Raw genomic sequence first — 19,064 nt, 5'->3', positions numbered from 1 at the left:
TATATGTTTTATTTTAATACTAAGTAGTTTAAAATCATAAAAAATAGCTGAAAAGAGATTAAATAGTACCAACCAATATTTAATGCTAGGATGGCCAATAAAAACATCCGAGATTTAAAAAAAAAAAAAAAAAAAAAAAAGAGCTGATAGTTACCTATTTCATGGATATAAAATCTACTTCATACACTTGAGAAAGTTTGAGACACGAAAAATACATAAACTAATAAGTTATTTTTATTTTTGGTAAGTTGAAACTGATAAATTATGGATTACCACGAGAGAAGAATATGAAATAAGTCAGACATGCATGACGTATTATCCCATTTCAATTGTCAGATATGAGAGCAGTCAAGTCTTCTGATGGCAATCAACTAAACAGGACATATATTCTACCAAACATGCCACTAGTCCTATAAGCATGCGTTTATGACCATGTATTGAATTGATGGTCCCCTTTGACCTTCCATCTACGAAATATGGTTGGATTCACATGCAATTACTAATATTCCACCCAATGCACCTCTTTTCCCACCTCAAAATAAAGAGGTGGGAAAGTAGCATTCTCATTAAAATGAGATTTTTATATTTTATAAAAAAAAATTCATGAAAAACGTAGAAAAGTTATTTTTTCACCGGTTGAAAATTGAGATTTTTTTTTCTAAAACTATCTTTAAGCCATGAAAATCAATGAATAAGATCTTTTTCCTCTTTAAGAATATAATAGATATTTTATATAATTTTTTTAAAAAAGTAGATGCTTAACAAAACATAAGCCATGCTGAAATGTATCGCTTTTTAATTATCAACCAAACATGTCAAAACCATTTTTTCAGGTATCATATTCTTAAGAATCATCTTCTCAAAAAAAATATTCTAATAAAAAAATATTCTTCTCATGATCCAAATGAGTCCTCAGCGGTAAAAACTCATTATCTAATTAATGGAAAATCATCTAATGGAGGGTGTTAGACCTTTTTTTTTTTTTATTGCCTCTCTGACCATCAATATTAATCCACCAAGACAATGCCAATCAGAAGAAAAATGTGGGTCTAACTTCTAGGAAGACCCTAAACAAACCAAGCTACCGAAATTTTAGGCTACAAGTGCATATAATAAAGCTAATTTTCCAACTTGTAATATCTGATCGTAGTCAAAGATGTTGACCAATCAAACTCACCCTTCACCTTTATAGAAAATTAAAACAATAAAATAAAATAAAATAAAATAAAAGGACACTTGACAGACAATCAAGAACATGATTAGCAAAATCAAGATGGTGTGCAATGCATCTACCCAAATGGTTACCAACTAATAGAGTTGGGAAAGTCAGGGAGGGTTACTACCAATAAACTCTCATCGTCATCTAGATTTTGGCCGGATTTCCTCCGGCAGGACACTCTCAAATATAGCCATGTATGCAGTAGCACCCCCATTTAAAACATATATGTGCATGGAGCTGGAGAGATAAGGAGTCCACCGACCATAACTTATACATATTTTTTCTACGATAAAGTAAATTACCTTTCTTGCTGCTTCTGTTAACCCTTAAAATCTCCTCCCATCCTGTCTCTCACCTGAATTATGTCATATTTAAAACAAAGAACCTAAGATCTTCAAGCATCTAAACAAGTCTCCTCTATGAAGCCCTTCACAAAAGGCAGAATCCATCCACCATAAGGGATTGACATCAACCTGACCAATCAAACTTTTATCTTTCAATGCCTTTGATCCATTGAATAGCTTTAGTAAAACAAATATGGCTACATTTTGATTCAAGAAAAATATGAAGTGTTCCATGTGGATTAGTCCCCGGAATGAGTCAACTGAATATTTGTATTAGAGTAGTTGAGAACATTGGAAAAAATTTTTGGCTTCTTTTATCCAATGAACAACCCTGATCACACGGCACCAAGGCAATTTGATAAATATTCCATTCAACATGTTCATGTTAGCCTGTCTACCTCCATGCACAGTTCTTGCAGAAAAGCACTGACATTGCCACAACCAAAATACAAAACAATCCCTTCAAATCTCCCATAGCTATGAAGAGGTAGTTTCACTGTGTTCAACTTACCAGCAAATATACAAATGCTATGAACAACCGAACATTAAAATCATAATTACAAGGAGCACCTCACAAGTTTTCCATTGCTTCCCTAAAAGAAAGCGGAAGCTCTAAATCAACATTCTTTTGTCTCTACCCTGTTACTGAGGACAAATGCTATTTCAAAACAACCGCTGCATTTCTCAAAGCCAGATATCTTTGGACATGATCATCAGGAAGCATTCTTATGCGCTTGAAGACATCCGGGTTTGCATAGCGCAGGTTTGTCCTTGGGTCTATGTATTGTGCCTGCAGCCATTAAACCATGTCAAAATAGAAAAATAAAATGTTAAAATATATCTTCAGGTTCCAAGCATGAGTTTTTTTATTTGTTTTTCCGCCATTTGTGGAGAAGGAACGCCGATCGATGAAAAACAAAACCAAAAATCTTCAGTGAAAGCATACCACAATCTTTGAGACAGACATTAATGGTTAAATGAAACCCCAAGAAGAGAGACCAAAATACATCTACCTAAAAACTAGAGCATCAATCTTATAGAGACATCAATAATCCACATCTCTTTACATAAGAAATGGGAGAATCTGCATATGAGGGGCTATAAATTCGTTTGGATCACAGTATCTAATTTCATTTTGTTATTTACATATTAAATCATGTATAGGTCCATTTTCTTCTTAAATTACTTATCACTAATAAATCTCAAATAGTAAAATTAGCATGTCTCTTGTTGGAGTTCATAGGGTTAAAAATAAGATACAAGTTTTTGTATTTTAAAGACACATGTTAAAGTCTTATCCTAGTTTCTTCTTAAGTATTCTACATAAAAGGATAATTAAATTGATACATAGTATATACACATATTGAGTAACCAAACAAAATGTTTGCTTCATATAAAATATTGTACATAGGCCTAAATTAAAACTAGACTTTTTGTGAGTATACTTTATATTCTTCATTCATCCACTTTATGGTTGACTGATGTTTCAATTTTTCACATTTCTTTTACATTTAGGATCAAGGAATTTTGAATCATGCCGAACCGGCCAGTTCGAGGCATACCAAACCGACCGGTTGGCTCTCGGCATGGTTCGATTACACAGTTTGGTATATAAATCACCCCAGCCCAACTGTGCCTCTGACTTTTTTTTTTCCAATTCGATTGTTGTGCCCATTCCCCTCCCTCGAAAACCCTAAGCACTCAATGACAAAGCTGAACGATGCCACACCGCCGACGAGGTACCCCCCTTCCTCTCCCTCCCTTCCTCTCCCTCTTCCACCGTCAAACAACGAGGTCTCTCCCTTCCTTCCTCCCTCTCCGACTCGACACAATGGCCTCTTGGTCTCAACCTCTGTCCCACCTCCCTTCCTCTTCCTCTCCCTCCCTCCCTCCCTCCCTCCCTCCCTCCCTCCCTCTCTTTTCCTTTGTCTCCTTCTCCCTCTCACCTCCCTCCCTAGATCTCTGTGTTGGTATATACCCCGAAACGGCATGGTACCGACCCGTATTATGCCGAACCGGTCGCCAGTCGATACCCTTCTGGTACCAATTCGGTGAACCTTGTTTAGAAGTTTTTAAAAAAGCAATAAAATCTTACAATCTACAATCTGAAGCGATCTAGCCCTCTCTACAATTTCTGACTCGATCCTAATCTTAACAACATTGGATCAACCAATTAGAACACAATATACCATACTATGAATACTAACCATGTTTCATAATATGATTTTCAATAGCCACACCAGTACCTCACTAGTTTAGTGTCAATACAGGTCGATTCATGGTACCACTCTTGGTACACCCCTCATACGAAATCCTAGTTCGTTATCAGTACAGTACCATATGCCTGGTATATGATGGTACAGTCTAGTACGACAAACCATGATAGTAACCTTGTTATACATCTGATGGAACCAATTTTGAATGGCCATCATTTCTAGATGCTCTTAGCCCTTTAGAATAGAAATTGCTCCAAGAAGGATATACAAGGTCAAACTTTGACCACATCAACCATTGCATACAAAATCATGTAGTTTGGAGTTTGGACTGGTTTAGTCCATAATATGTGTTGCATTAAGTAACTTGGATCATAAGCAAGCCTACTATGTAGGAAACATGATCAAATGTGCATCCCATAAAGGTATGAGCATGGGTAGGACCATTCAAGCGACATGTGCTATACAATCACACTGTATCAGTTTGTAAACACCTGGATACCATAATTTATGATTCATATAAAGAGAATACAGTATGATAAAAGCAACTCATACCTTGCCAAAAGGAGCATAGAATGCTTGCAATATTTCTAAGTGCTTACAAGACATAGTTGTGCCTTATTACTAGACAAGATTAATTGCCTTTTTGCCACGAAAAGTTAAGCAGGCATGCAACTTCTAACACTTTGCATATGCACGAGTATAGGATGTACACCAAGAAAGCTTTAGGCTTTAATAATATCATGAGTTATAACTAACAACATTGTTCATCTTGAAAGTTGAAGGAAATGAGCATTTACCTCATAACCTGTTATATCACAAAATTTCTTTGACGGATACATGGATGGAGGTGTCTCAATATTTAAATCTGAGAAACAAAGTAAAGGTCAGAGGCATCCCAATGCACAATTTTATAATTTTAGCACCCTTAAGAATCAATAAAAAGCAACCATGCAGATTGATTTTGTACATTAGGGGGAAAAGAGCCAATATGATACATAGAACAAAATCAAGCTAATCCAGCTTCTTTCTGTGATAAAATGTAGCATAACCATAAACCATAACAATAAACTTTGTCCCTACTATTTGAGGTCAGCTTTATGAATCATTATGCATGAAAAACTCCTTCCTACTAAAGACTACCTCTAATGCCAGTGCAAACTACTCCAAATGCCTCTTCACAATTTCCAGCTATGTTAGCTTAGCTCAGCAAATATGTAGTTATGCCTTTCATACATCCCATGTGAAGACTGTTTAAGTCTTTCAGTAATATCATACAAACAACTAATGTTGTTATTGGTAACAGCGACAAAGAAAAACATAGAGTTAAGTAATCAGGTTATAAGCAGAGGCTGCAATATAATTTGTCATAGTTTGAAAACACTACTGAACCAAACTGTCAAACCCTACAGCAACTGACCGAGCATCTTAGATATGCTTTTATGGGTGATGATATTCTATATAAATACTGATGCACAAAAAAGACAACAAGGCCCAAGTTCCAGAAAATACCAAGGTAACAGAGAACAGAAGTGATAAGTTTATAGTGAATTTCTTGCTAATTCAGTACCCCCAAAATTAACAATCAGCGCTCCACTTTTGGAGCTTTTCTAGGGAACATCATGACCTTGTGACTGACAATTGTTCTGGACAAATTGTTCAATTAAGACCAGTCAAAGCAAATAGAGCTTTTTTTAAATTAATTTAACTAACAAAGCAACAATTTGTGACCCGCAACTTGTAGGTAATTTTTATTAGTTCTCCACGACACCATGCACATGAATCACATTGTAAACAAAATATTTATATCAATGCACATAATTTTCACTAAACTACTTGCCCCATACTATGTTAATCATTATCTGTGTCTGTTCTGTCATCGCCCTTCACAAGAAAAGCTATGGAGAAACCAGGCCTCCATGACTGCAAAGATCCTTGCAAATTTAGAGTTAAATTGTTTACTATTCTAGGACACCAAACAAATTTTTTTTAACAAAAAAAGGATCACGTTTCACCCAAATCAGTTACCATTAGCAAATCCCATTCTAATCAAATGCCCACCTAGATTTCTCATATATCAACAGACACGGCACTATGACACTGTAAACAAAATTCCGGCATCAATATAGTCGCAATCTCTCCCCTAAAAAATTCTCTCCCCGAACATTATCTCAACTAGGATTGCGGTTTTCCATTGCCACGCAATGCAAGAAAAGAAGCCAAAAAACAAAGGCTCCCAGTGTTTGCAAATAGCCTTATCGATCGAGTTGAAATTCTTTCTCATCTTACGCTACCAAACAAATCAAACAATCATGCAAATCAAATATCATCAGCCAAGCAAATTCATCGATTGAAATTTAAATTTTCGCCTGCACATCGCATGCACCGACAACAAATATTGCACGACGAAGTGCATCTAACAATAGAGGGATATAATGCAAACATATGAAAGAAGAGGAGAGCTTAGCTTACAATTGGGTTCGTTGGCCGGGTAGGAGGGATAGTTCTCGGCTTGGAGGATCTGCTTGAGGTGCTTCCAGTGGCGGCCTCGGGCGTGCCCTTTCGGGTACTTGTCCGACATCTGTACCCTCTTGAAGGGAAGCACGGGGGGCAGCAGCATCTCCGAATTCACCACCTCCGGCTCCATCGCAGCTTCCAACCGGATGAATCGAGGAGGCACGATCTTGATTTCTTTCCAAGTTTCCTCACCGCTTGGAACCCTAATTAGAGTTGGATGTTAACGGTGGATCACGGGAAACCCTGAGAGAGAGAGAGAAACTAGGGTTACTTTGAAGGGACGGCAAGGAGTGCTTGCTCCCTGACCGTGGCACTGTTACAGACTTGCACGTTGGGATTGGGATTGCTGCTCGTTTTAATATATATTTCATAACTAAAAAAAAAAAATTTGGTACGATAAAATAAAAATAAAAAATATTATATACTAGAGTATAATATAATATTATAGGTTAAAATATTATTATTTAGTATAATAATATTATACTATAGTATAATATAATATTGAATAATATAGCATAATAATATCATATAATAATATATTATTAATGGTACAATATTACTATAATATTATATTATATTATATTATCATAAGACATATTATATAAGATAATATTATATAATATTATTGTACTATAATAATATAATATAGTATAATATAATAGAATGGATTAAAATCTAACCTAACAATAGATTATATTGTAGTATAATGATATTATATTATTATTAAATATTGTTATATTAGATTGTATTATCATGATATAATAATAATATTATATTATATGTTTATATTATTAATAATATAATATTATTATAATATAATCGTATAATACAATATAATATAATGTAAGAATATATGATATTACTATATTATACTATTATAGTGTAATAATAAAATATAATATAACATAATATTTTTCTTAATTTATTATTATTATATTATACTTATAATATAATCATAAATTATAATATGATATGATATAATATGAGATGTAATCATGAAATTTGTTGGTAGATATTTTGGTTATTAAAAATTCTATTAAAACTAAAACGGCTTCTCGATATTGGTCGGAAAGTATTTTTGGAGAGAAGCTCTAAAATAGAATTTTTTTTTTCAAATAGACGTTTTTAACTTCCTGACAAAGCTAAAATATTTTTTTAATTTTTTATCAAATACTATCATCCAAGGATTAGAAAGTATTTTCTAATCCGCCCAATAGGACCTTATAGCCCAGCTTGAAAAGACGCCATTTTTGGGTCAGGACGGATTAGGTCTGCTGTGGCTTGGTACTCTTTTTTTGCATGTCAAACACGCGCAACTTGAACAAACCTATGACACAAAATTTTGTAATGGCAGCCAACCAACAATACCAGAAAGACAGAACAAAGAGAAAGATACCGAAGTAACAACAATGGTGTAATTAGAATTGCTTCCTAATATTTATATTTAGTGTCAATCAAGCATACGAATCATTAAAAATACTTTGGTTGGGTTACTAGAAGCATCGCTTCGGCAATCGTACATCCAGTCTTCACTTGCTGCCCCTGGAGATGATCCGGTTCCTAATTAAGCACACCGATAGCCTAATTAACCAATAATATGACCATGGACCATATTAATGGCATGAGCATACCTTTGCAAACAACCCCTTTCCTCATAAATCAACTTGGAGCCTAAAATTCAAGCCTCCCATCCTCAGCTTTTCATCAAGAAGTCCTGACAATCATGCTAAAGTTCAACAAGCATCAGAAATTTGACATGCTAAACAAGTCCACCAACAATCTAACAGATGATCAGCTGCATAATTTCATCCAACCCAGAACACGGAAACTGCTTTCACCTTCAGACAATGGTCCCAGTCTGGTTTACGACAAGTTTATGTACAGGGGGAAAATGACATGAGCATATCCTTGCAAACAACCCCCCTTTTGACATAAATCAATTGGGATAATAAAATTCAAGACTGTTATCCTCAGCTGATGCTATTTTTCATCAAAAAGTTTGATGATCATGCTCAAGTTCAATAAGCACCAGAAATTTTTGACATGCTAAACAAGTCGCTCGAAAATCTAACTATTTGATCAGCAGCATAACTTCATTTAACCCAGAAAACAGAAATTGCTTTCACTTTCAAACATTAGTCCCACTTATTAGTTCCAACTTCTGGTTTACTACAAATTTAAATACAGAGGAAAACAAGTCCGGAGTACTAAATGTTAACTGCTGCACCAATTCAGCACTTACATCTAGAACTGATACAGGTAATAACAATGACGACCAAGTTAGACGATCTTGCTTATCCATAGACCACCTGTACAAACACACCACACTTGACTCACTTGAGTCATCCATAGTGCACCTAAGATTCTTATACAGCGGAGGACGTTCCCAGGGTTGGTCATTATGTACATCACATGCAACAAGTCACATATCCATGTCAATGAACAGATCATCCTCTTCCTCGTCATTGTACATCTCATCAGCAAGAAAGCCATCTACTGCTTGATTGCTGCCATGAACAGAAACTCAGTCAATAAATTGAGAGCAATATGAAATGCACCCCCCCCCCCCAAAAACAAAAAAAAGAAAAAAGAAAAAAAAAGGATGCAATTTATTTCCAACTTTATGCTAGCAGATGAAGCCAAGGACCTACCTTATGCAACAACACCGAAAGCTGACAACGCACTTCAGCTTCCTATTATAGAAAAAGAAATTGAACGACCATCTGCAAGGAACAAAACCCATGTCAGATGACTCAGCAACTGTTGATCCATTACTAGATATGCTCAATTAAGAGGATCTTACATGGCTCCTTTCTCCAGAAAAGGATCCCCATCAAAGTCCGGGTTGTAGCTGTAGATCTCACACTCGCTTAATTTAACAACCTGCATCAAAGGAGCATATATCAATAACCACCAATCATTTATTCCTATAGCCATAGGAAGAGAAATATTCACCTCATCTATTGCCTTGGTCATGCTTTCCAGAAGGGAACTACCTCCATGAACTAAAGCCCATTCCTGTAATGCAAACATTTTACATACACGCTCTCATACACCAGAAGGTAGACAGCAATTCCAGGACACAGTACAGTTCTAGAGCTTAAGTAAGGACTAGCTGGTTGAAATGAAAGGCCAAGCAAAGATATTTAATCAATAGCATGAGAAAGAATGTCTAATTAATATATAATATTTCTCCTAGACAAATTTTAGTGCAACTAAAAATCATCCACTCTTCCTGAGAAAAAGAATCTAGTTGTCACTGACAAGTAATTATGGATATGATGATAGATTCACAAGTAATTAGATAGAAAAGAAGGGCTATGCCCAATAATAAAATCACAAGCATCTACAGCATATTTTACAACATGGCAGCTTTATAGAAGTCCCTGATGACATTCTTCAATAATAAGAAAGAAAAGGCTAGTCAGCGTACAACACAAATACCACCAAAAGAAAGGGCTTGATTATGAAAATTTCCAAAGTAATATAAGTTGCTTGATCTTTTCAATAAGATTCTTCATGTTCTTTAAAAAAATCAAATACTTGCTTTAATAAGAAAGATTCAAGTCTTATCGATTCTTTAATGAACAATTGAGTCTTGTCGCTTCTTTCAAAAGCGTCTTCTTTTTTAGCAATTTATGCAACTACCTCAAAATTTCACATTTTCAAAAAGTGTCTTCACCATGGACTATGCAATTCTGTCAAAACTCAATTTATATGAATTTTATATAAAGCACTACCAAGCTATGTTACCTATTTCTAAACAAATATGAAGAAACATGCATGCACTTGTAGATATAAAGAGAGGCATGAGACATCAGCATGCACAGTTATACCTTTAGAGGTATGAAGGATGAAGACAACAACGTTGTCAACTCCATTTGATAATATAATAAGATAAAAGCATACCCTAGCTGCTTCAAACAAGTAGGTGTCATATATCTGCTTGAAGTTCTCCCACTCTTCTTCTCTGAAAAACAGATGGGCTCGCACTGCACTGCTAAGCCGATAAATGTCGATAAGATAATGTTATGTAGATTATTAAATTGCACTCACCCAGCATAATTTCAGAGGCAAGTGACTCCAGCACAAACCCATGAACGCAGCATAAGAGGACAACAAAAATTTATAGGGAAATGGAGAGAATTGAACTCTCAGCTCATAGAGCAACGGTTAAAACCGTCTGTCAAGCCACTTGACAACACTCCCTGTGCCGGTCAGAAAGGATATAGAGCGGGTTGCCATGTCGCCAGTGAAGCTGACAATGACATTACCCAGGATCCTTCCTCCCACTTATTTGTCAAAATTTAATGTGTCACAACTTTGGAAAAGAAATACCTGAAATCATAATCTGGATACATATGACCAAGCGTAAGAACCAGATATATCAATGTTTTCCGACTGGAACAAACACAAGAAATACGAGATTAGGTCCTTGAAGAATCAAAGGATACATAACATCGATTTGTACATGCCTTTTACCACCTTGATCTACTAGACAAGAATTCCACAGGAGATGAAGGGTCACTGTCAGATGATTGCCCAAGGAAGTCAAGAATCTGAATAAAGATTAAAAAAAAAGGTTAAAAAAATGTACAAAAGCTGCAGTCAAAATAATTAGCAGATATCCATACCTGCACAAAGACCTACAAAAACTCACAGCTAATAACTAAATTCGAACTTGTAAACCAGAGCATATCAATAACCATGAGCATGGCGGCGACATCACAAAACAATAGTCAAAAGTCACTAATCCTACAGGTAGTGATTGAAATAGTATTAGACGAAATCATGATGTTTGAATAATTTTCACCTCTATTCACTTTTAGATAACCATGTATATTAAAATGATAATGCTTAACTACCAATATTCCCGCCAAAACTAAAATTGGAGGGCGAAGGATAACAGAACTGCACGATCTAGATATAACGCTTACATTAAGAAACCATCACATTCCTTAGTTGATTAATAGTATTTAGGAACACAATTTACAATAAAGAGCCAAAAATTGTACCCCAATCGGCATCATATATAAATTCTGCTCCAGCTTTCGAAGAAAAGAGGAGGGTATAGCGCAATCCTCATGTTTCTGACTGGTAGACAGTATTCTTTTTTTCCTCCCAAACACAAACAAGATCAGACAAGAAAGCATGGTAAAGCTCTAAGAGAAATCAGTTTCATATTCCACATGGCTAAGCATGGTTCACCCATGAAATCGGATGTTTCATAAAGCATATAGTAGAGAGAGCGAAACCGAATGATGAATCAGATATTGTGATAGATTATATTGCTAAACGTCGCAGGCATCAATCAGCCCTGGAACTCAATTCCTGGTCATAGCAAATGATTCACTGAAATAATCAAGGGAAAAAAGATAGAGGAATAGATTTTCATAAGTGATATGAACATCCACATTTCTGTACCCTATCATCCACCCTCATGCTAAAAGTTGAAAGAGCAGCCCAAAAGCAACATAACAAGGAAACTCGATATAATGCAAACATAATAGAAAAGAACAAATGGTAATGAAACAGCATGGACACATGCGCCATCAATTTGACAAGGCTCCGCATAAATAATATAGGGGTAAGGTTTCAGGGCCCAGCAACCAACATGATATAAAGCATAAATAAGACAGCAAGCTTCATGCATTAAAAATCAGCTGGAACCTAGACTGAACTGCATAAAACTTGTACTGACATGCAATTTTAATGGCATTATCTATCAAAATGAATCAAAACAAAACAAAAGCAGACAAGCAGTATAACGAGCTAGTTCTTTTCATGGTAATGGTTTGTCTTTAAACAACAAGCTTAAAACTAGATCCAAATGAATATCGGCCATATATTTTTTTCCTTCATATTCTACGTTAAAGTAGTTATTTATTATCATTTTTTTTGGTGCAATGGCGCCTCACACACAGTGGGTGTGGGTGCAGCCCATAAGATCAAAAAGGATAAGAGAATACAAGGACGACGGGACCAAAGTGTGGTTGTCCCAAATAAAACCCCCGGAATGCTGAGCCACAAAGGATGCCACCCGGTCAGCCAAACTATTTGCCTCTATGTAGGCATGAATGGCCCAATGGGAGAAGCACTCACCCAAAAGTCATCGGATGTCGAGTATGAAGCCATCATATGCAACTACTAATTAGAGCCATCATATGCGGTTCCAACGAGTATGAAGCCAGCACATGAGACAAGCAAGCCTAGATCAAGAGAAAGCCACATAATCATATAATTAGACTGCAACGAACCAAATGAGGCAATCCACAATGCTCATTTAGATGCCTTGTTCTCTACTCATTAAAGGGTGCTCTTCTTTCATCCCTTTTTCCCCTTCATGTTAATGCTCTTTCATTTATTTGTAAAAAGTTTCAAATCTTCCGGTTCAATAATATGGATGGTGGTACCAATCACAATCTTTGACCAATAGACTATATCATACGAATTCATTGATAAGGCAAGCTTTGAGTGTACAGAGTGAGAAGTGCATGTACATAAACTCTATTTTCTATTTAACGGTACTTGCAGCAGAAATAAGAAATCTTAGCATTTAATGTCAAGCAAGTCAGAAAGTTGTAGCTACCTCATGCTCTAAGCTAAGAGAGAGCTTTCGATCACTCCCTGTATGTTTACCTACATGCCCAAGAAACAAGTAACTAATAAGTCTTCCAATTATATCAACGAACTAAGCAAGTAAATCACAACCTATACTTACATGAGAATGCTTCAAGATTTCCCTTGATAGTACTTTCCCCAAGATTCAAATGATTCAGGAAAAGATTTATACTGGATGAAAAAAAAACATTATCTTAAGAATAAAATGACAATGTTGAGACTAAGAAGTATGACATCCTCTAATAATACTTGCGAGACTAGTTACTTAGATTCCTAAGCATGCCTCCAAGAAAATCTAGAAAATACCTGTCTAGGGGAGTGTATTCCAAAAACTTCATGTTGAGAATCCCTCAAATGAACAGAAGTGTATTGAGTTTTGATGTCTTTCTAGCAGAAACAGGCACTTGGAAGTTATAATTCTGTCTCACATCTGTGTAGTGACAAATAAAAAGGGCCGTAAATTTAACAAGTTCAAGAAGTTCAAGAAGAGAAGCATGCACAGCGAAATAAGGAAAAAGAGAAGAGTCAAAGGTATTCTTGACATGAAATGTATATACAGAATATTGTATATAAATAAGTTGAAGAATTGACTTTTGATAGCTTTGAAAATTGCATCATGTTTTATTACATAATACATCCCTTCATCATTCATAATCATAATCATCAAGCTTTTTCCCAACTAATTCAGGTTCGCTTATGGGCCCTCATTCGCTAAGTATTTCTATTTAAGATCATTTTTGATGTTATTCCAAGTTTCTCCATATCTTCACAATTTCTATCCATGTTACCTTAGATCTTCCTCTCCTTTTCTTACCACCTTCAACATAAATCAAAGTACACCTCCTTACTAGAGCTTTCTTGGACCTTCGTTGTACATGTCCATACCAGCTCAACCAATTTTTCGTCCCTTTATCCTCATTTTGTGCAACTGCTACAGCTCCTCTAATATAGTTACTCTTCATTTTGTTTTACTCTGACAACATTTTAACATTCTTATTTCTACTACATTCAACTTGTTTTAATGTAGTTTCTTTATTGCCCAGTACTTTGGGTCGTACAACATCCTTACATCCATCGATCCTTCCAGCAATAAAAATTATCTCTAGGAAAATAATACGTCTGATGGAAATCGAGGAGTATTAAACCAAGTCAAGAGAAATAACTAAGGCCCTATTTGGCAGAGTGTTGGCAGTAGAGCTTTTTAAAGTAGAGCTTTTATAAAAAATTATTTGCTGTTTGGTAACTACATTTTTAAAGTATTGTGGAACTTTAATATGTGTTTGGTTAACAAACTGAGAAAGTACTTTTGGTATAACAAAATGACCATAAAGGATATTGCATAATATTATACAACAAAGTATAATAAAATATAATATATATTAATACATAAATATATGATATAGCATAATATTATTGTAATGTAATATAATATTATTATAACATAGTAATATAATATTGTATACTATAGCATAATAATATAATATAATTTAATATTATTCAATAGATTATGATATAATGTAATAAAATATTGTATTTATAGTATAATACAATAATAAATATATAACATATTATATTTATTATCATTATATATTAATAAATATAAAGAAATATTTTCTATAATTATAATATTTTATCATAGGAATTTTGGTCCAAAAAGAAAAAAAATAATAAATCAAAATAACTTTCCAATTCTCTTCTAGGGTGCAAACACACAAGAATTAAGTGCTAACATGTAACATGCATTATTAATTTCCCCTACATGGATCTACATTTATAATGTAATTTCAATATTTCAAACTACGTATGGAAGAAGACTAGGATACAAAAGAGGGAGAAGAACCCCACCAAGAGATATTATCTTTTAGCCTTTGTACATATTGATCATCTCGACTTTTTATTATTTGGACTACCCTAGGAAAAAAAGTGCGAGATGTGACTGAAACCACAGATGTGTGCACTCAAACATCTTTGCATATCTAAGTTTGATTTCCACCACTTCAGACCGTTCAACTGACCAGATTTTCGTTTCTCTTTTTTCGCTGTGTTCATTATTACGTAATTAGCGTTGTGTGGTTAATTAGACTATTGGAATCGAAGGTCGTTTTGACCTCTCTCTCTTTTATTAGAGAAGGATCCAGCCTGGCATGCATATAACATGAATTTTCTCAGTAACAAAAAGGAAAACTTGTTCTTCTTTCTGTCTTCCAGTTCTGCGGCTTTGAATTTCTGCTAAATTTAGTTAAAACGAAGATTATTGAGGAGAAAATCTTCTATTTTGGGACCGCAAATAAAATAAAAAATCACTCAGACGTGCCATGAACATTAAATGGAGAAGCCCTAAATTCCTTGAAGCGCATCAGAATTTCGGGTTCCTTGCTCGGATCCCGTAAGAAAAGGAGAACAAGAATCTCTCCACAACCCAGTGAAATAAAGTGCAATAAAGAATTTTCAAAAAAAAAAAAAGTATCTACCAGAGAAGGATTAAAGAACAGAACATTAACTAAACCCCAGCCAATTAACGGCATCTTAGATCAAGAAAGATACGAAATTGATACCCTAATTCGTCGACATCGCCAGAAAATCTCGCAAAGGGCCTCCAAGATTGTTAAAACCAAAGAGAAAAACGCCTCGCCTTCCTGCCGAAATCGCCAGCGGAAAGCTCCGAAGGAAGGGGGGGATAGAGAGAAACAAGAGGGGAGATCGGTTTGGTCCGGAGTTCGGACCGACGACCAAATGGGATGAATCGGGTGGGGAGTCCTTTCGGATAAGGAAGTTGTTGTCGTCACGCCTTTGCGCTGCTGCCGGACCGGTAGATGAAACGGTGGCCCCACACGTGGTCCGGGTAATAATTTCTCGGTTGGCAGGTGTGAACGGCGCACGTCACGTGAAAGCGCGTCCTTCGCCCCGCCCCGCCCCGCCCCGCCCAAAGTTCCAGCGGGCCAACCGAGCGAGGCAGCGTGAATTCGTGCTTTCATTTTCAACAAAGCAAGGCAAAATGGACTTTTGAAAACCCGACCGTTAATCAAATCATACAACAGAGCTTATCATGGGCCATCGGTTTCCTTGGGTCCATCATGATATAGAAATAATATAATAATTATATTAGTTATTAATTAAGTGTAAAAAATTAGAGTAGAATTTTACTGTCACATAGCATTATAATAATGGATGCCATCATTTTATACCATATGAACTCAAGTTTTCTGTTACCAAAAACAATTCAAGTATTTTCTTTAAGAAAACTAAAGTTTTGAAAATCCATGCCAAGAACAAGCATCACAAAATCATGAATAACTTCTCGCGCTATGATATGAATTTAAAAGCAACCTCTAGAAATTTATGTAGAAAATAGTTATTAATCGTATATAAAAAAATAATAAGAATTGCACTTAATAATAGCCGCTTCCTTTGGTACATGACACTGAGAAAAACTCGAAACGTACAGAAAAAAAACTCTGCACTAGATTAAGGAGTTAGAATTGATTCATTTGTTGAAGAAGGGACTGGACCGCAGCCCATGAGCCTGCTTTGTTGCCTTAAAGCTGCTGGCTCCAAGCTCGAGCTATTGTCGAGCAGAGATAAGGAAGTAGGTAGAGTGAAGAGGAGAAAGAGGAGAGATGCGAAGTTTATGGAGCGAGGGAGGGAGGCTAATCAGTGCTGTGTGTTCGATGTTCGTTGCCCATCCACCACCTGCTAGCCTCTAGCTGCATGGAGGAAGAAGAAGATGAGTAGAGGAGATCTTAATTTGAGTGGGAATTCCCAGTATTTGACCTATCTAAAACCAACCTATCCAAGGAAAATCTTTTTGGTTCGGCGGTTCTCCAGGTTTTCTCTAACCAAAGCAGTTTTAGTGAAAGGTGCGGGCTTTTAGATTTGGTGGGGGTACTTTAACCAACTAGACCTTGGTGGAAAAAATATTAGACACCTCGATTTTGGAGTAGACCGACTTCGATAACCTCGGTATAAACTGAGGAAGGCAATTTCGATCTTAGTCGAGGAGCTAATCAACCGAGGTGAACAGCTTCGCCTCCAATCGAAGAACCAATTGACACGTGCTAATAAGGATTGACAGTCTTGGTAATCGTCATCGTGACAACGATTGGCCATTGGAACAACTTTGCATCTAACATGCGGTAAGTATTGTATGCCGCCCATGCTACAGTCGTACTACTGGCCGCTACCTGACCATTAGCGCAAGCCAACCTAGGTAACAACAAAACCGACTCCCCCATGTAAAGAAGCACTTCGAAAGACCTCATGTACACGATAACATACACTATGCGATATCATAACCACACTATGCTTAGATTTTTTTTTCTTTTTCATATTGTGCCCTTTCTATTCTAACTTAGGCATTGAAGAATTTTTCGTCGTAAATTATTCGACAAGCAGATTTTTTGCAAGCCGTTTTTAGAGAAAACCAGCGCCTAATGCCTCAATCAATCTGCTCAGCTTGTCTTCATCTCACTTTAGGATCGTTCGTGCTGCACGTTGATCTCCATCTGAATTTTGCAACAACACATTTGATCCGAGTTTTACAATATCGATTGAGAGTCCATTCCTCTGCAACACTGAAAACTGTAATAATTAATGGATTTCACGGAAGGGAAAGCATATATCATAGGTGGTTATAATCATCATAATTTCATCTGTAGCTATTTATTTATGTGGCATCGGTATGTTTCTCCCCACATCACGGAATGGTCCTTCGTAATCATCAAATGCTTTAAAATCATGGATCAAGTCTCAAAGACGGAAACGTTTTTCTTTTCTTCTTTTTAGCCCCAGAGAGAGAGAGAGAGAGAGAGAGAGAGAGAGAGGAAAGAAGATCCTCTTTGGCACTCATATTATAGTTATTGAGTCTCAACTATTCAATCGACTGTCCAATCATGGCTGAGATTAAATAAAGTCTCTCAGCTTTGCTTCAAGTTGAAATATTTAAAATATATAATTTTAAAAAATGAACTCGGAACCATTTAAAAATATGACAGTTAAGACAACCTCAGATTATGACAAATATTTATTTATAGTACGACCTCTTGTTTTTCTTTGAGCAATAATTATGCCAAGTATGAAATATTTTCATTAAAAATGGAGTATCTACAAACTGCTTCACAGGGAAATAATTATGCCAAGTAAGAAATAATTTCATTAAAGATGGAGCATTAAAGACCTACATTACGTTGTCGACTCTAATATTTCCGTCCATTTTGCTTATGTTCTCAGAGTAGGCTCCTATCCCTGCCGTCATTCTTTGTTTTTCTTTTATACTTTGAGGCTTGCCTCAACACTGTACTAAAAAAACAAAACAAAAAAAAATTCTAACGATAACAAACAGCATTTTGTATGAACATTTTTGGAGGTAACAAGCTAATAATTGCTGATATCAACATAGGTACGCAGGTGATACTGTGTTTGATTGAAACTTCGTTGGTTTTGTTTCATAAAGGCCATAATTCTAATCGTCTTTTTCCCTGGCTGGGAGAGGAATGAGGGCTACCATCGGTCTCTTTCTCAACCATGGTCGCATCCATCCTGTGTGTCCCATGACAGTTCTCTTTTCTGCCATTTTGCTCTCTTTATTGCGACCATAGTGGCATTTTCACTCTCTCACACCCAAACTTGTTATATTATATGCTCTTTGTTATTGACCATTACAAGATTCTGTTAAATGGTATGATTATTTGAAAACTAGGGAGGTTCGAGCAATAACCATATATGTTTTTGAGCTTTGATTGATGATCACCTTCCCTTGAACCTATTTAAGTGCCCAATAAGGCCATAAAACAACCCGTATTTTGGTAGACGATACTAATTCCCCGATCCATCCTAAGTAATAAAGAAGGCAAGGTATGTACTATATGTGGATCTTCTGATTGTCGATCTCGCTGTATGTTTGCTTGCCATTGATTAGGGCGATAGGAAGAGTTAGGAAGAAAACCTCTAGCCTCTCTACCATCCGGTATCTTGTCAATCTAGTTTCTTGTTTTATGTTTCTTTTTTTACGAGTTGTCAACATTTAACCTGTAGCTAATTTGTAAGTATATCTTTAAATAAACATTGCCCCGTCATCTACCTCCCTATTTCGTAAAAGGGAAACAAAAAATTAGGTGGCCATGAGTAACTAGGAACAAGAGCTTTTACTTCTGC

At 35.9% G+C, this 19,064-nt stretch overlaps 2 protein-coding genes across 7 annotated transcripts; both read right to left on the bottom strand.

Annotated features, from left to right (window-relative positions):
• Nucleotides 1-1,976: 1,976 nt before the first annotated feature.
• On the bottom strand, nt 1,977-6,623 carry LOC103702188 (INO80 complex subunit C). The gene is made up of 3 exons (XM_039124451.1): nt 6,249-6,623; nt 4,577-4,644; nt 1,977-2,353 (listed from the first exon to the last, which is right to left on the bottom strand). The coding sequence occupies exons 1-3, from the start codon at nt 6,421-6,423 to the stop codon at nt 2,222-2,224; spliced, it is 375 nt and encodes a 124-aa protein (XP_038980379.1). The 5' UTR covers nt 6,424-6,623; the 3' UTR covers nt 1,977-2,221.
• A 1,738-nt stretch (nt 6,624-8,361) lies between these two features.
• LOC103702189 (repressor of RNA polymerase III transcription MAF1 homolog) lies at nt 8,362-15,667 on the bottom strand. 6 transcript variants are annotated; one of them, XM_008784519.4, is made up of 11 exons: nt 15,470-15,667; nt 13,221-13,344; nt 13,015-13,085; nt 12,883-12,932; nt 10,779-10,852; nt 10,632-10,694; nt 10,203-10,293; nt 9,249-9,311; nt 9,097-9,176; nt 8,945-9,016; nt 8,362-8,800 (listed from the first exon to the last, which is right to left on the bottom strand). In XM_008784519.4, exons 2-11 carry the CDS (start codon nt 13,250-13,252, stop codon nt 8,716-8,718), a joined length of 681 nt encoding a protein of 226 aa, XP_008782741.2. In that variant the 5' UTR covers nt 13,253-13,344; nt 15,470-15,667; the 3' UTR covers nt 8,362-8,715. The 6 variants fall into 6 exon arrangements, with proteins under 6 accessions (XP_008782741.2, XP_008782742.2, XP_008782744.2 ...); XM_008784520.4 differs by having other exon boundaries at nt 13,221-13,301; XM_008784522.4 differs by having other exon boundaries at nt 13,221-13,297.
• Nucleotides 15,668-19,064: the final 3,397 nt, after the last annotated feature.

The sequence above is a fragment of the Phoenix dactylifera genome, chromosome 3, assembly GCF_009389715.1.
Source record: "Phoenix dactylifera cultivar Barhee BC4 chromosome 3, palm_55x_up_171113_PBpolish2nd_filt_p, whole genome shotgun sequence".
Classification (NCBI taxonomy): domain Eukaryota; kingdom Viridiplantae; phylum Streptophyta; class Magnoliopsida; order Arecales; family Arecaceae; genus Phoenix; species Phoenix dactylifera.
The sequence above is the reverse complement of the archived record's forward strand: the minus strand, read 5'-3'. Positions and strand labels throughout refer to the sequence as shown.

Bases quoted from the DNA above. Each gene is read 5' to 3' on its own strand.
- LOC103702188 (XM_039124451.1), bottom strand. From the start codon at position 6,423: ATGGAGCCGGAGGTGGTGAATTCGGAGATGCTGCTGCCCCCCGTGCTT. The intron at 4,645-6,248 runs GTAAGCTAAGCT...TTTGTTTCTCAG, and splicing joins CCCGGCCAACGAACCCAATT to ATTTAAATATTGAGACACCT. The intron at 2,354-4,576 runs GTAAATGCTCAT...TAATGGCTGCAG, and splicing joins GTGATATAACAGGTTATGAG to GCACAATACATAGACCCAAG.
- LOC103702189 (XM_008784519.4), bottom strand. From the start codon at position 13,252: ATGAAGTTTTTGGAATACACTCCCCTAGACAG. The intron at 10,853-12,882 runs GTAGCTACAACT...ATCTTTATTCAG, and splicing joins CTCTTAGCTTAGAGCATGAG to ATTCTTGACTTCCTTGGGCA. The intron at 9,177-9,248 runs GTGAATATTTCT...CCTTTGATGCAG, and splicing joins TGACCAAGGCAATAGATGAG to GTTGTTAAATTAAGCGAGTG.